The following is a 19,939-nucleotide window of genomic DNA, read 5'->3' on the forward strand; positions in this document are numbered from 1 at the left end:
CAGTTGTAGTTTTTCTATAACCATAATACAGAAACATGTGGGTAAACTGTGTTGGTGATTGATCGACAGTTGTAGTTCTTCTATAACCATAGTACAGGTACATATGTTTAAAATGTGTTGTGATTGGTTGATACTTCTAGCTCTAGTAAATCCACAGTACAGGTACATATATTTAAACCGTATTGTGATTGGTCGATAGTTGTAGTTCTACCATAACCATAGTACATGTACGTATGTTTAAACTGTGTTGTGATTGATCGATAGTTAGGAATTAAACACGAACCTACACAATGTGTTATCTGTGTTTTGTCCACCACGCTGTGCAGCTGTGTAATTAAACTTTTTTCTGTAAATGTAGATGTCAGTGTTCTTCGGTTCGTTTTATCCTGTTCATAATTTTTATTTTGATCAGTTTATACTACACAGCTGTCTAATCTCCGTTGAGCTATTGTACAATAACTTAACGACTGAGTGTATTTAAACTTATATTTTGTATATTAAATATGATAAGTTAAGTATGATGTTCAAATAATTAGCTAATTAATATCTCTGTACCTGTGTGTTTAAAATAAAACAGAAAATGTAGGTTTTAAACTGTTTGCATTTCCTTACTGTTTAAGTGTTCATTGTTAAATTGAAATAAACCACAGGTAACTCGTGCTGTGCGATATTATGTTTGCATAAAGCTGTTGTTAGAATTATAAACGTATTGAAAATAAAGCTTAAGTTATTATTGTTTATATCATTAATAAACCATGTTTGAAATGAGACGTGTGCTGTAAAAACTCTATATTTAGTGATAAATAGGAAGTTATAATAAATATAACTTAGAAAGAACTGTTATAACCAACGCTGATGTTAAGTTTACTGCTACATATACGATCTTCAGTAAGTTTTTATGCAAGCAGACTGGTAAGATGAGAATAGAAAGACATACCATTGTATTCCATGTATTTAAAAGTTTATTACCTGATAAATCTGTTATTAATTACTAACAGTACACTTGAATATTTTGTTTAGTACATAGTGAGAATATAACAACATTTCATATTATTCTGCGTATTTTAACTAAAGGCACTAAATTAACTTCAATACATATATCACTGAAACGTATTCTACTGTATATTGACACTTTCATTCTGATTTATGAGGTACATATGTTTAAATGTATCTGAAACAGTCCGATATATCCGCCATTTTGGCTTGGTCCAAATACTGACACGTTTCGTCGAAGATTCTGAGTCATTTGAAAAACATTGCTTCTGTCATATCCAGAAAAACAATCTGTCTTTCCTCTTCTATTCCGTCTCTAAAACTGTCTTTCTATCCTCTTCTATTCTGTCTACCAACCTGACTAGTTCTACGATGTTCATTTCTACAAGTTCCACAGCATCTCATCCACACACGCCATTTTCTACACTGATGACGAAGTCCCCAACAGAGAGCGCTGTCCAAGTGGTTTTCGCAGCGAGTCAAACCTAAATTATATTGAGATTAATATTTGTATTTTTCACCGATTACATTTAACATATAATCCATGCACGTTTAACATGTAAATCATGCATATTTAACCTGTAATTCACGAACATTTAACGTATAATTCATGCATATTTAACATGTAATTCATGCGCATTTAACATCTAATTCATGCATACTTAACATATAATCTATGCACATGTAACATAGAATTCATGCATACTTAACACGTAATTCATGCATATTTAACATGTAATCCATGTATATTTAACATGTAATTCATGCATATTTAACATGTAATTCATGCATACTTAACATAAAATCCATGCACATGTAACATGTAATTCATGCATATTTAGCCTGTAATTCATGCATATTTAACATGTAATTCATGCATATTTAACATGTAATTCATGCACATTTAATATAAATTCCATACACATTTAACATGTAATATATGCACATTTAACACGTAATCCATGCACATTTAAAATTACCAAAGCGTATAACAGGTAGCATGTATTAATAGCAATTATTTTCTAAAGACATTCTAATTATTTAAATAATATTCTCGAAGATATTTAAGCAGAGAAACTTAAAATGAATTAATCGCTAATTATTTTCAATTTACCACTAGAATATATTTTTTTAAGTAATATCCCTTGCACGCTAAACACAAATATAAAGATTTTGATATCACATATCAAGCAACTATGATATAAGTTTATTAGTACACTTCATTAAACTGTGTTATAAGTTCAGTAATACAATTCAAGCAACTGTAATATACGTTTATTAGTACACTTCATTAAACTGTGTTACAGGTTCAGTAACGAACTTCGTTAAATTGTGTTATAAGTTCATTAATACGCTCATTAAACTGTGTTACAAATTAATTAATACACTTCATTACCTGAGAAACGCTGAATACATTCAGGTAAGTCACAGTTTCTCCAGTGTTTAGGTTTTGTCTCCAATGAACACGTTTGTGTTTCTTCTGAAGTTTTTTGGTTCTCACAATAAACATGGCGGACTTGGTAACCTCGACCGCAAGTAACAGAACACTGAAGATATAACAGAAAAAAATTTTGTTGTTTAGAAGGGTTAACCCAAATTTTATAACACCACATTATACATTATACCCTTTATAACACCACCTGATACCTTTTATAACACCACCTGATACCCCTCGAGAAACATTTGATGATATTTTTGATATCAAAATAACAGTATGAGAAAGTTTTACTATTGAAAGCACGTGATACTGTGGATGGACTGTAATTTTAATACTGAAAGCACGTGATACTGTGGATGGACTGTAGTTTTAATACTGAAAGCACGTGATACTGTGGATGGACTGGAGTTTTAATACTGAAAGCACGTGATACTGTGGATGGACTGTAGTTTTAATACTAAAAGCACGTGATACTGTGGATGGACTGTAGTGTTAATACTGAAAGCACGTGATACTGTAGATGGACTAGTTTTAATACTAAAAGCACGTGATGCTGCAGATGGACTGTAGTTTGAATACTGAAAGCACGTGATACTGTGGATGGACTGTAGTTTGAATACTGAAAGCACGTGATACTGCGAATGGACTGTAGTTTGAATACTAAAAGCACGTGATACTGTGGATGGACTGTAGTTTTAATACTGAAAGCACGTGATACTGCGGATGGACTGTACTTTTCTTCTTGAAATATTTTAAATAAAGAAATTACTTAGAGACTTTATTCATTAACAAAGGGATACATGTGTTACCTGTTTGTTTCAAATTACAGTGCTAAACTACACGAGGGCTACCGTCGTACATAGCATTCCCACGGTTGAAACAAACGAGCATGTTTTGTGGGAAAGCGATTCGAGCCCACCACCCTCAGATTAATAACCAAGCGCCCTAATAACTTGGCCATACATGTGTTAACTAAAAATACTAAAGAGTAAATATTTATAACAACAAAATTTATGTTTTCAATTGTGAGATTGTATCATCTTTTTAAATTAATACAACTAACAGAAACTACTGATGGATAGATAAATGTTTTGAACAAATGTTGTGTCATTGAAATTACATGAAACTAATTACTGATAATAAACTGTTTTATAAAAAGAAAATGATTCTTGATTCGAGTAATGGAATATTTAATATGGTTATCATTTTTACTTCATTCTAGCAGACTAAATAAATGAACGTAGTTTAAATTTCTCTGGTATGAGAATTCTACATTCACCACTCTTGCAATTTCAACATCTATAATAAAATATATAAGTTTATGAAACTGCCTTTGTCTGTTTTTAAAATTTAAGTACTTCACGTCAATCATAAAAATAGACGGACTTAATATTTACTGAGCATAAAATTAAATTATAATAATTTAACAGCACATATAATTAAAATCTTCTTCATAACTCTTAAAGAATAAAAAAAACAATACATGGTGCTTCTTCTTAATCTGTTGATGCAAGAAAAGAGATTATTATTAACATGGTTATTTAACTGTATCCAGACAAAATCAATAGAATGGTTATTTAATTCTATACAGAATAAATCAATAGGATGGTTATTTAACAGTATACAGAATAAATCAATAGGATGGTTATTTAATTGTATACAGAATAAATCAAAAGAATGGTTATTTAATTGTATAAGAATAAATCAATAGAATGGTTATTTAGTTGTATACAGAATAAAGAAAAAAGATGGATATTTAAATTATACAGAATAAATCAATAGAATGGTTATTTAACTGTACACAGATTAAATCAATAGGATGGTTATTTAACTGTATTCAGAATAAATAAATAGAATTGTTATTTAACTATAAAAAGAATAAATCAATAGGATGGTTATTTAATTGTATACAGTACAAATCAATAGGATGGTTATTTAATTGTATACAGTACAAATCAATAGGATGGTTATATAATTGTATAATGATTAAATCAATAGGATGGTTATTTAACTGTATACAGACTAAATCAATGGGATGGTTATTTAACTGTATACAGAATAAATCAATAGAATAGTTATTTAATACTATACAGAATAAAGCAATAGGATGGTTATTTAACTGTATACAGAATAAAGCAGTAGAATGATTACTTAATTGTATACAGAAAACAACGGTAGAATGGTTATTTAACTGTATAAAGAATAAATCAATAGAATGGTTATTTAACTGTATACAGAATGAAGCAATAGAATAGTTATTTAATTGTACACAAAATAAATAAATAGGATGGTTATTTAACTGTATACAGAATAAATCAATAGGATGGTTATTTACCTGTATACCGAATAAAGAAATAGGATGGTGATTTAATTGTATACAGAATAAATCAATAGAATGGTTATTTAACTGTATACAGAATAAAGCAATAAAATGGTTATTTAACTGTATACAAAATAAATCAATAGGATGGTTATTTAATTGTATACAGTATAAATCAATAATGGTTATTTTATCTGTATACAAAATAAAGCAATAGGATGGTTATTTAATTGTATATAAAATAATGAAAAAGGATGGTTATTTAACTCTATACAGAATAAAGCAATAGGATGGTTATTTAACTGTATACAGAATAAATCAATAGGATGGTTATTTAATTGTATACTGCATCAAGCAATAAGATGGTAATTTTATCTGTATACAAAATAAAGCAACAAAATGGTTACTTAATTGTATACAGAATAAATCAATAGGATGGTTATTTAATTGTATACAGACTAAATCAATAGGATGGATATAATTCACTGTATACGAAATAAAGCAATAGGATGGTTATTTAACTGTATAGAGAATAAATCAATAGAATGATTATTTAATTGTATACAGAATAAATCAATAGAATGGTTATTTAACTGTACACAGAATCAATCAACGGAATGGTTATTTAACTGTATACAGATAAAATCAAAAGAATGATTATTTAATTCCATACAGAATAAAGCAATAGGATGGTTATTTAACTGTATACAGAATAACGCAATAGAATAGTTAATTAATTGTATACAGAATAAATCAATAGGATGGTTCCTTAACTGTATACAGAATAAATCAATAATGGTTATTTTACGGTATACAGAATAAATAAATAGGATGGTCATTCAACTGTATACAGAATAAAGCAATAGGATGGTTATTTAACTGTATACAGAATAAATCAATAGATGGTTATTTAATTGTATACAGACTAAATCAATAAGATGGTTATTTTATCTGTATACAAAATAAAGCAATAGGATGGTTATTTAATTATATACAGAATAAATCAATAAGATGGTTATTTAGTTGTATACAGACTAAATCAATAGGATGGTTATTTAACTGTATACAGAATAAATCAGTAGAATTGTTATTTAATTGTATACAGAATAAATCAATAGATAAATCAATTTAATTGTATACAGAATACATCAATAAATCAATAAAATACATAAATTTAATTGTATACAGAATACATCATTAGAAGGGTTTTTAATTGCATACAGAATAAAGGAATACGATGGATATTTAACGGTATAGAGAATAAATCAATAGAATGGTTATTTCATTGTATACAGAATAAATCAATAGGATGGTTATTTACCTGTATACAGAATAAAGAAATAGTATGGTGATTTAATTGTATACAGAATAAATCAATAGAATGTTTATTTAACTGTATACAGAATAAAGCAATAAAATGGTTATTTAACTGTATACAAAATAAATCAATAGGATGGTTATTTAATTGTATACAGTATAAATCATTAAGATGGTTATTTTATCTGTATACAAAATAAAGCAATAGGATGGTTATTTAAATGTATACAGAATAAATCAATAGGATGGTTATTTAATTGTATATAAAATAATGAAAAGGATGGTTACTTAACTGTATGGAGAATAAAGCAATAGGATGGTTATTTAACTGTATACAGAAGAAATCAATAGGATGGTTATTTAATTGTATACAGCATCAAGCAATAAGATGGTAATTTTATCTGTATACAAAATAAAACAATAAAATGGTTACTTAATTGTATACAGAATAAATCAATAGGATGGTTATTTAATTGTATACAGACAAAATCAATAGGATGGATATATTTCACTGTATACGGAATAAAGCAATAGGATGGTTATTTAACTGTATACAGATTAAATCAATAGCATGATTATTTAATTGTATACAGAATAAATCAATAGAATGGTTATTTAACTGTATACAGAATCAATCAACGGAATGGTTATTTAACTGTATACAGATAAAATCAAAAGAATGATTATTTAATTCCATACAGAATAAAGCAATAGGATGGTTATTTAACTGTATACAGAATAAAGCAATAGAATAGTTAATTAATTGTATACAGAATAAATCAATAGGATGGTTCCTTAACTGTATACAGAATAAATCAATAGGATGGTTATTTTACTGTATACAGAATAAATAAATAGAATGGATACTTAACTGTATACATAATAAAGCAATAGGATGGTTATTTGACAGTATACAGAAAAAAGCAATAGGATGGTTATTTAACTGTATACAGAATAAATCAATAGAATAGTTATTTAATTGTATACAGACTAAATCAATAAGATGGTTATTTTATCTGTATACAAAATAAAGCAATAGGATGGTTATTTAATTATATACAGAATAAATCAATAGAATCGTTATTTAATTGTATACAGAATAAATCAATAGATAAATCAATTTAATTGTATACAGAATACATCAATAAATCAATAAAATAAATAAATTTAATAGTATACAGAATAAAGGAATCAGATGGATATTTAACGGTTTTCAGAATAAATCAATAGAATGGTTATTTCATAATATGCAGAATAAAGCAATACGATGGATATTTAACGGTATACAGAATAAATCAATAGAATGGTTATTTCATTGTATACAGACTAAATCAATAGGATGGTTATTTAACTGTATACCGACTAAATCAATAGGATGGTTATTTAACTGTATACAGAATAAAGCAATAAAATGGTTATTAACTGTATAAAGAATAAATAAATAGAATGATTATTTAATTGTATACAGTACAAATCAATAGGGTTGTTATTTAATTGTATAGAGTACAAATCAATAGGATGGTTATTTAATTGTATACAGAATAAATCAATAGGATGGTTATTTAATTGTACACAGACTAAATCAATAGGATGGTAATTTAACTGTATACAGAATAAATCAATAGAGTCGTTATTTAATTGTATACAGAATAAATGAATAAAATAAATAAATTTAATTGTATACAGAATAAAGGAATACGATGGATATTTAACGGTATACCGAATAAATCAACAGAATGGTTCTTTCATTGTATACAGAATGAAGCAATAGAATAGTTATTTAATTGTATACAAAATAAATAAACAGGATGGTTATTTAACTGGAAACAGAATAAATCAATAGGATGGTTTTTTACCTGTATACAGAATAAAGAAATAGAATGATGATTTAATTGTATACAGAATAAATCAATAGAATGGTTATTTAACTGTATACAGAATAAAGCAATAAAATGGTTATTTAACTCTATACAAAATAAATCAATAGGATGGTTATTTAATTGTATACAGATTAAATCAATAAGATGGTTATTTTATCTGTATACAAAATAAAGCAATAGGATGGTTATTTAATTATATACAGAATAAATCAATAAGATGGTTATTTAATTGTACACAGACTAAATCAATATGATGGTTATTTAACTGTATACAGAATAAATCAATAGGATGGTTATTTAATTGTAAACAGTACAAAACAATAGGATGGTTATTTAATTGTATACAGTACAAATCAATAGGATGGTTATTTAATTGTATACAGAATAAATCAATAGGATGGTTATTTAATTGTACACAGACTAAATCAATAGGATGGTTATTTAACTGTGTACAGAATAAATCAATAGAATCGTTATTTAATTGTATACAGAATAAATCAATAGATAAATCAATTTAATTGTATACAGAATACATCAATAAATCAATAAAATAAATAAATTTAATTGTATACAGAATAAAGGATTACGATGGATATTTAAATTATACAGAATAAATCAATAGAATGGTTATTTAACTGTACACAGATTAAATCAATTGGATGGTTATTTAACTGTATTCAGAATAAATAAATAGAATTGTTATTTAACTATAAAAAGAATAAATCAATAGGATGGTTATTTAATTGTATACAGTACAAATCAATAGGATGGTTATTTAATTGTATACAGTACAAATCAATAGGATGGTTATTTAATTGTATACAGTACAAATCAATAGGATGGTTATATAATTGTATAATGATTAAATCAATGGGATGGTTATTTAACTGTATACAGAATAAATCAATAGAATAGTTATTTAATACTATACAGAATAAAGCAATAGGATGGTTATTTAACTGTATACAGAATAAAGCAGTAGAATGATTACTTAATTGTATACAGAAAACAACGGTAGAATGGTTATTTAACTGTATAAAGAATAAATCAATAGAATGGTTATTTAACTGTATACAGAATGAAGCAATAGAATAGTTATTTAATTGTACACAAAATAAATAAATAGGATGGTTATTTAACTGTATACAGAATAAATCAATAGGATGGTTATTTACCTGTATACCGAATAAAGAAATAGGATGGTGATTTAATTGTATACAGAATAAATCAATAGAATGGTTATTTAACTGTATACAGAATAAAGCAATAAAATGGCTATTTAACTGTATACAAAATAAATCAATAGGATGGTTATTTAATTGTATACAGTATAAATCAATAATGGTTATTTTATCTGTATACAAAATAAAGCAATAGGATGGTTATTTAATTGTATATAAAATAATGAAAAAGGATGGTTATTTAACTCTATACAGAATAAAGCAATAGGATGGTTATTTAACTGTATACAGAATAACGCAATAGAATAGTTAATTAATTGTATACAGAATAAATCAATAGGATGGTTCCTTAACTGTATACAGAATAAATCAATAATGGTTATTTTACGGTATACAGAATAAATAAATAGGATGGTCATTCAACTGTATACAGAATAAAGCAATAGGATGGTTATTTAACTGTATACAGAATAAATCAATAGATGGTTATTTAATTGTATACAGACTAAATCAATAAGATGGTTATTTTATCTGTATACAAAATAAAGCAATAGGATGGTTATTTAATTATATACAGAATAAATCAATAAGATGGTTATTTAGTTGTATACAGACTAAATCAATAGGATGGTTATTTAACTGTATACAGAATAAATCAGTAGAATTGTTATTTAATTGTATACAGAATAAATCAATAGATAAATCAATTTAATTATATACAGAATACATCAATAAATCAATAAAATACATAAATTTAATTGTATACAGAATACATCATTAGAAGGGTTTTTTAATTGCATACAGATTAAAGGAATACGATGGATATTTAACGGTATAGAGAATAAATCAATAGAATGGTTATTTCATTGTATACAGAATAAATCAATAGGATGGTTATTTACCTGTATACAGAATAAAGAAATAGGATGGTGATTTAATTGTATACAGAATAAATCAATAGAATGTTTATTTAACTGTATACAGAATAAAGCAATAAAATGGTTATTTAACTGTATACAAAATAAATCAATAGGATGGTTATTTAATTGTATACAGTATAAATCATTAAGATGGTTATTTTATCTGTATACAAAATAAAGCAATAGGATGGTTATTTAAATGTATACAGAATAAATCAATAGGATGGTTATTTAATTGTATATAAAATAATGAAAAAGGATGGTTACTTAACTGTATGGAGAATAAAGCAATAGGATGGTTATTTAACTGTATACAGAAGAAATCAATAGGATGGTTATTTAATTGTATACAGCATCAAGCAATAAGATGGTAATTTTATCTGTATACAAAATAAAACAATAAAATGGTTACTTAATTGTATACAGAATAAATCAATAGGATGGTTATTTAATTGTATACAGACAAAATCAATAGGATGGATATATTTCACTGTATACGGAATAAAGCAATAGGATGGTTATTTAACTGTATACAGATTAAATCAATAGCATGATTATTTAATTGTATACAGAATAAATCAATAGAATGGTTATTTAACTGTATACAGAATCAATCAACGGAATGGTTATTTAACTGTATACAGATAAAATCAAAAGAATGATTATTTAATTCCATACAGAATAAAGCAATAGGATGGTTATTTAACTGTATACAGAATAAAGCAATAGAATAGTTAATTAATTGTATACAGAATAAATCAATAGGATGGTTCCTTAACTGTATACAGAATAAATCAATAGGATGGTTATTTTACTGTATACAGAATAAATAAATAGAATGGATACTTAACTGTATACAGAATAAAGCAATAGGATGGTTATTTGACAGTATACAGAAAAAAGCAATAGGATGGTTATTTAACTGTATACAGAATAAATCAATAGAATAGTTATTTAATTGTATACAGACTAAATCAATAAGATGGTTATTTTATCTGTATACAAAATAAAGCAATAGGATGGTTATTTAATTATATACAGAATAAATCAATAGAATCGTTATTTAATTGTATACAGAATACATCAATAAATCAATAAAATAAATAAATTTAATAGTATACAGAATAAACGAATAAGATGGATATTTAACGGTTTTCAGAATAAATCAATAGAATGGTTATTTCATTATATGCAGAATAAAAGCAATACGATGGATATTTAACGGTATACAGAATAAATCAATAGAATGGTTATTTCATTGTATACAGACTAAATCAATAGGATGGTTATTTAACTGTATACCGACTAAATCAATAGGATGGTTATTTAACTGTATACAGAATAAAGCAATAGGATGGTTATTAACTGTATAAAGAATAAATAAATAGAATGATTATTTAATTGTATACAGTACAAATCAATAGGGTTGTTATTTAATTGTATAGAGTACAAATCAATAGGATGGTTATTTAATTGTATACAGAATAAATCAATAGGATGGTTATTTAATTGTACACAGACTAAATCAATAGGATGGTTATTTAACTGTATACAGAATAAATCAATAGAGTCGTTATTTAATTGTATACAGAATAAATGAATAAAATAAATAAATTTAATTGTATACAGAATAAAGGAATACGATGGATATTTAACGGTATACCGAATAAATCAACAGAATGGTTCTTTCATTGTATACAGAATGAAGCAATAGAATAGTTATTTAATTGTATACAAAATAAATAAATAGGATGGTTATTTAACTGTATACAGAATAAATCAATAGGATGGTTTTTTACCTGTATACAGAATAAAGAAATAGAATGATGATTTAATTGTATACAGAATAAATCAATAGAATGGTTATTTAACTGTATACAGAATAAAGCAATAAAATGGTTATTTAACTCTATACAAAATAAATCAATAGGATGGTTATTTAATTGTATACAGATTAACTCAAAAAGATGGTTATTTTATCTGTATACAAAATAAAGGAATAGGATGGTTATTTAATTATATACAGAATAAATCAATAAGATGGTTATTTAATTGTATATAAAATAATGAAAAAGGATGGTTATTTAACTGTATACAGAATAAATAAATAGAATGGACACTTAACTGTATACAGAATAAAGCAATAGGATGGTTATTTAACAGTATACAGAATAAAGCAATAGAATGGTTATTTAACAGTATACAGAATAGAGCAATAGAATGGTTATTTAACAGTATACAGAATAAAGCAATAGAATGGTTATTTAACTGTATACAAAATAAAGCAATAGGATGGTTATTTAATTATATACAGAATAAATCAATAAGATGGTTATTTAATTGTACACAGACTAAATCAATATGATGGTTATTTAACTGTATACAGAATAAATCAATAGGATGGTTATTTAATTGTAAACAGTACAAATCAATAGGATGGTTATTTAATTGTATACAGACTAAGTCAATAGGATGGTTATTTAACTGTATACAGAATAAAGCAATAGGATGGTTATTAACTGTATAAAGAATAAATAAATAGAATGATTATTTAATTGTATACAGTACAAATCAATAGGATGGTTATTTAATTGTATACAGTACAAATCAATAGGATGGTTATTTAATTGTATACAGAATAAATCAATAGGATGGTTATTTAATTGTACACAGACTAAATCAATAGGATGGTTATTTAACTGTGTACAGAATAAATCAATAGAATCGTTATTTAATTGTATACAGAATAAATCAATAGATAAATCAATTTAATTGTATACAGAATACATCAATAAATCAATAAAATAAATAAATTTAATTGTATACAGAATAAAGGATTACGATGGATATTTAAATTATACAGAATAAATCAATAGAATGGTTATTTAACTGTACACAGATTAAATCAATAGGATGGTTATTTAACTGTATTCAGAATAAATAAATAGAATTGTTATTTAACTATAAAAAGAATAAATCAATAGGATGGTTATTTAATTGTATACAGTACAAATCAATAGGATGGTTATTTAATTGTATACAGTACAAATCAATAGGATGGTTATATAATTGTATAATGATTAAATCAATAGGATGGTTATTTAACTGTATACAGACTAAATCAATGGGATGGTTATTTAACTGTATACAGAATAAATCAATAGAATAGTTATTTAATACTATACAGAATAAAGCAATAGGATGGTTATTTAACTGTATACAGAATAAAGCAGTAGAATGATTACTTAATTGTATACAGAAAACAACGGTAGAATGGTTATTTAACTGTATAAAGAATAAATCAATAGAATGGTTATTTAACTGTATACAGAATGAAGCAATAGAATAGTTATTTAATTGTACACAAAATAAATAAATAGGATGGTTATTTAACTGTATACAGAATAAATCAATAGGATGGTTATTTACCTGTATACCGAATAAAGAAATAGGATGGTGATTTAATTGTATACAGAATAAATCAATAGAATGGTTATTTAACTGTATACAGAATAAAGCAATAAAATGGTTATTTAACTGTATACAAAATAAATCAATAGGATGGTTATTTAATTGTATACAGTATAAATCAATAATGGTTATTTTATCTGTATACAAAATAAAGCAATAGGATGGTTATTTAATTGTATATAAAATAATGAAAAAGGATGGTTATTTAACTCTATACAGAATAAAGCAATAGGATGGTTATTTAACTGTATACAGAATAAATCAATAGGATGGTTATTTAATTGTATACTGCATCAAGCAATAAGATGGTAATTTTATCTGTATACAAAATAAAGCAACAAAATGGTTACTTAATTGTATACAGAATAAATCAATAGGATGGTTATTTAATTGTATACAGACTAAATCAATAGGATGGATATAATTCACTGTATACGAAATAAAGCAATAGGATGGTTATTTAACTGTATAGAGAATAAATCAATAGAATGATTATTTAATTGTATACAGAATAAATCAATAGAATGATTATTTAATTGTATACAGAATAAATCAATAGAATGGTTATTTAACTGTACACAGAATCAATCAACGGAATGGTTATTTAACTGTATACAGATAAAATCAAAAGAATGATTATTTAATTCCATACAGAATAAAGTAATAGGATGGTTATTTAACTGTATACAGAATAACGCAATAGAATAGTTAATTAATTGTATACAGAATAAATCAATAGGATGGTTCCTTAACTGTATACAGAATAAATCAATAATGGTTATTTTACGGTATACAGAATAAATAAATAGGATGGTTATTCAACTGTATACAGAATAAAGCAATAGGATGGTTATTTAACTGTATACAGAATAAATCAATAGATGGTTATTTAATTGTATACAGACTAAATCAATAAGATGGTTATTTTATCTGTATACAAAATAAAGCAATAGGATGGTTATTTAATTATATACAGAATAAATCAATAAGATGGTTATTTAGTTGTATACAGACTAAATCAATAGGATGGTTATTTAACTGTATACAGAATAAATCAGTAGAATTGTTATTTAATTGTATACAGAATAAATCAATAGATAAATCAATTTAATTGTATACAGAATACATCAATAAATCAATAAAATACATAAATTTAATTGTATACAGAATACATCATTAGAAGGGTTTTTTAATTGCATACAGAATAAAGGAATACGATGGATATTTAACGGTATAGAGAATAAATCAATAGAATGGTTATTTCATTGTATACAGAATAAATCAATAGGATGGTTATTTACCTGTATACAGAATAAAGAAATAGGATGGTGATTTAATTGTATACAGAATAAATCAATAGAATGTTTATTTAACTGTATACAGAATAAAGCAATAAAATGGTTATTTAACTGTATACAAAATAAATCAATAGGATGGTTATTTAATTGTATACAGTATAAATCATTAAGATGGTTATTTTATCTGTATACAAAATAAAGCAATAGGATGGTTATTTAAATGTATACAGAATAAATCAATAGGATGGTTATTTAATTGTATATAAAATAATGAAAAAGGATGGTTACTTAACTGTATGGAGAATAAAGCAATAGGATGGTTATTTAACTGTATACAGAAGAAATCAATAGGATGGTTATTTAATAGTATACAGCATGAAGCAATAAGATGGTAATTTTATCTGTATACAAAATAAAACAATAAAATGGTTACTTAATTGTATACAGAATAAATCAATAGGATGGTTATTTAATTGTATACAGACAAAATCAATAGGATGGATATATTTCACTGTATACGGAATAAAGCAATAGGATGGTTATTTAACTGTATACAGATTAAATCAATAGCATGATTATTTAATTGTATACAGAATAAATCAATAGAATGGTTATTTAACTGTATACAGAATCAATCAACGGAATGGTTATTTAACTGTATACAGATAAAATCAAAAGAATGGTTATTTAATTCCATACAGAATAAAGCAATAGGATGGTTATTTAACTGTATACAGAATAAAGCAATAGAATAGTTAATTAATTGTATACAGAATAAATCAATAGGATGGTTCCTTAACTGTATACAGAATAAATCAATAGGATGGTTATTTTACTGTATACAGAATAAATAAATAGAATGGATACTTAACTGTATACAGAATAAAGCAATAGGATGGTTATTTGACAGTATACAGAAAAAAAGCAATAGGATGGTTATTTAACTGTATACAGAATAAATCAATAGAATAGTTATTTAATTGTATACAGACTAAATCAATAAGATCGTTATTTTATCTGTATACAAAATAAAGCAATAGGATGGTTATTTAATTATATACAGAATAAATCAATAGAATCGTTATTTAATTGTATACAGAATAAATCAATAGATAAATCAATTTAATTGTATACAGAATACATCAATAAATCAATAAAATAAATAAATTTAATAGTATACAGAAAAAAGGAATAAGATGGATATTTAACGGTTTTCAGAATAAATCAATAGAATGGTTATTTCATTATATGCAGAATAAAGCAATACGATGGATATTTAACGGTATACAGAATAAATCAATAGAATGGTTATTTCATTGTATACAGACTAAATCAATAGGATGGTTATTTAACTGTATACCGACTAAATCAATAGGATGGTTATTTAACTGTATACAGAATAAAGCAATAGGATGGTTATTAACTGTATAAAGAATAAATAAATAGAATGATTATATAATTGTATACAGTACAAATCAATAGGGTTGTTATTTAATTGTATAGAGTACAAATCAATAGGATGGTTATTTAATTGTACACAGACTAAATCAATAGGATGGTTATTTAACTGTATACAGAATAAATCAATAGAGTCGTTATTTAATTGTATACAGAATAAATGAATAAAATAAATAAATTTAATTGTATACAGAATAAAGGAATACGATGGATATTTAACGGTATACCGAATAAATCAATAGGATGGTTTTTTACCTGTATACAGAATAAAGAAATAGAATGATGATTTAATTGTATACAGAATAAATCAATAGAATGGTTATTTAACTGTATACAGAATAAAGCAATAAAATGGTTATTTAACTCTATACAAAATAAATCAATAGGATGGTTATTTAATTGTATACAGATTAAATCAATAAGATGGTTATTTTATCTGTATACAAAATAAAGGAATAGGATGGTTATTTAATTATATACAGAATAAATCAATAAGATGGTTATTTAATTGTATATAAAATAATGAAAAAGGATGGTTATTTAACTGTATACAGAATAAATAAATAGAATGGATACTTAACTGTATACAGAATAAAGCAATAGGATGGTTATTTAACAGTATACAGAATAAAGCAATAGAATGGTTATTTAACAGTATACAGAATAAAGCAATAGAATGGTTATTTAACAGTATACAGAATAAAGCAATAGAATGGTTATTTAACTGTATACAGAATAAATCAATAGAATGGTTATTTAATTGTATACAGACTAAATCAATAAGATGGTTATTTTATCTGTATACAAAATAAAGCAATAGGATGGTTATTTAACTGTATACAGAATAAAGCAATAGGATGGTTATTAACTGTATAAAGAATAAATAAATAGAATGATTATTTAATTGTATACAGTACAAATCAATAGGATGGTTATTTAATTGTATACAGTACAAATCAATAGGATGGTTATTTAATTGTATACAGAATAAATCAATAGGATGGTTATTTAATTGTACACAGACTAAATCAATAGGATGGTTATTTAACTGTGTACAGAATAAATCAATAGAATCGTTATTTAATTGTATACAGAATAAATCAATAGATAAATCAATTTAATTGTATACAGAATACATCAATAAATCAATAAAATAAATAAATTTAATTGTATACAGAATAAAGGATTACGATGGATATTTAACGGTTTTCAGAATAAATCAATAGAATGGTTATTTCATTGTATTGAGAATAAAAGCAATACGATGGATATTTAACGGTATACAGAATAAATCAATAGGATGGTTATTTTACTGCATACAGAATAGATCAATAGAATGGTTATTTCACTGTATACAGAATAAAGCAATAGGATGATTATTTAATTGTATACAGACTAAATCAATAGGATGGTTATTTAACTGTATACAATACAAATCAATAGGATGGTTATTTAATTGTAAACAGTACAAATCAATAGGATGGTTATTTAATTGTATACAGAATAAATCAATAGATAAATCAATTTAATTGTATACAGAATAGATCAATAGGATGGTTATTTAACTGTGTACAGAATAAATCAATAGAATCGTTATTTAATTGTATACAGAATAAATCAATAGATAAATCAATTTAATTGTATACAGAATACATCAATAAATCAATAAAATAAATAAATTTAATTGTATACAGAATAAAGGAATACGATGAATATTTAACGGTATACAGAATAAATCAATAAGATGGTTATTTATCTGAAATAGAATAAAGCAATGGGATGGTTAATTTACTGTATACAGAATAAATCAATAGAATGGTTATTTAATTGTATACGGGTAATGCAATCGGATGGTTATTTAACTGTATACAGAATAAATCAATAGGATGGTTATTTAACTGTATACAGAATAAATCAATAGGATGGTTATTTAACTGTATACAGAATAAATCAATAGAATGGTTATTTAACTGTATAAAGAATACATCAATAAAATGGTTATTTAACTGTATACAGAATAAAGCAATAGGATGGATATTAAACTGTATACAAAATAAAGGAATAGGATGGTTATTTAACTGTATTCAGAATAAATCAATAGAATTGTTATTTAACTATATACATAATAAATCAATAGGATGGTTATTTAATTGTATACAGTACAAATCAATAGGATGGTTACTTAACTGTATACAGAATAAATCAATATTATAGTTATTTTATTGTATACAGAATAAATCAATAGAATGGTTATTTAACTGTATGCAGAATAATTCAATAGAATGGTTATTTAACTGTATACAGAATAAATCAATAGAAACGTTATTTAACTGTATACAGAATAAACCAATAGAATGCTTATTTAACTGTATACAGAATAAATCAATAGATGGTTATTTAATTGTATATAGACTAAATCAATAAGATGGTTATTTTATCTGTATACAAAATAAAGCAATAGGATGGTTATTTAATTATATACAGAATAAATCAATAAGATGGTTATTTAGTTGTATACAGACTAAATCAATAGGATGGTTATTTAACTGTATACAGAATAAATCAGTAGAATTGTTATTTAATTGTATATAGAATAAATCAATAGATAAATCAATTTAATTGTATACAGAATACATCAATAAATCAATAAAATACATAAATTTAATTGTATACAGAATACATCATTAGAAGGGTTTTTTAATTGCATACAGAATAAAGGAATACGATGGATATTTAACGGTATAGAGAATAAATCAATAGAATGGTTATTTCATTGTATACAGAATAAATCAATAGGATGGTTATTTACCTGTATACAGAATAAAGAAATAGGATGGTGATTTAATTGTATACAGAATAAATCAATAGAATGTTTATTTAACTGTATACAGAATAAAGCAATAAAATGGTTATTTAACTGTATACAAAATAAATCAATAGGATGGTTATTTAATTGTATACAGTATAAATCATTAAGATGGTTATTTTATCTGTATACAAAATAAAGCAATAGGATGGTTATTTAAATGTATACAGAATAAATCAATAGGATGGTTATTTAATTGTATATAAAATAATGAAAAGGATGGTTACTTAACTGTATGGAGAATAAAGCAATAGGATGGTTATTTAACTGTATACAGAAGAAATCAATAGGATGGTTATTTAATTGTATACAGCATCAAGCAATAAGATGGTAATTTTATCTGTATACAAAATAAAACAATAAAATGGTTACTTAATTGTATACAGAATAAATCAATAGGATGGTTATTTAATTGTATACAGACAAAATCAATAGGATGGATATATTTCACTGTATACGGAATAAAGCAATAGGATGGTTATTTAACTGTATACAGATTAAATCAATAGCATGATTATTTATTTGTATACAGAATAAATCAATAGAATGGTTATTTAACTGTATACAGAATCAATCAACGGAATGGTTATTTAACTGTATACAGATAAAATCAAAAGAATGATTATTTAATTCCATACAGAATAAAAGCAATAGGATGGTTATTTAACTGTATACAGAATAAAGCAATAGAATAGTTAATTAATTGTATACAGAATAAATCAATAGGATGGTTCCTTAACTGTATACAGAATAAATCAATAGGATGGTTATTTTACTGTATACAGAATAAATAAATA

The 19,939-nt window shown here is 24.8% G+C and overlaps 1 protein-coding gene across 1 annotated transcript in view; it reads right to left on the reverse strand.

The window, feature by feature from the left end:
• Positions 1-1,178: 1,178 nt before the first annotated feature.
• Positions 1,179-19,939, reverse strand: part of LOC143249932 (A disintegrin and metalloproteinase with thrombospondin motifs 6-like) — a gene marked incomplete at its 5' end in the record, with an annotated part of 99,817 nt that continues 81,056 nt past the window's right edge. The window contains 2 exon segments of the mRNA XM_076500549.1: positions 1,179-1,478; positions 2,390-2,540. Of these exon segments, the coding sequence (XP_076356664.1) occupies positions 1,324-1,478; positions 2,390-2,540 (306 nt within the window). The 3' untranslated portion in view covers positions 1,179-1,323.

This window comes from Tachypleus tridentatus, chromosome 4, assembly GCF_004210375.1.
Source record: "Tachypleus tridentatus isolate NWPU-2018 chromosome 4, ASM421037v1, whole genome shotgun sequence".
Lineage (NCBI taxonomy): Eukaryota > Metazoa > Arthropoda > Merostomata > Xiphosura > Limulidae > Tachypleus > Tachypleus tridentatus.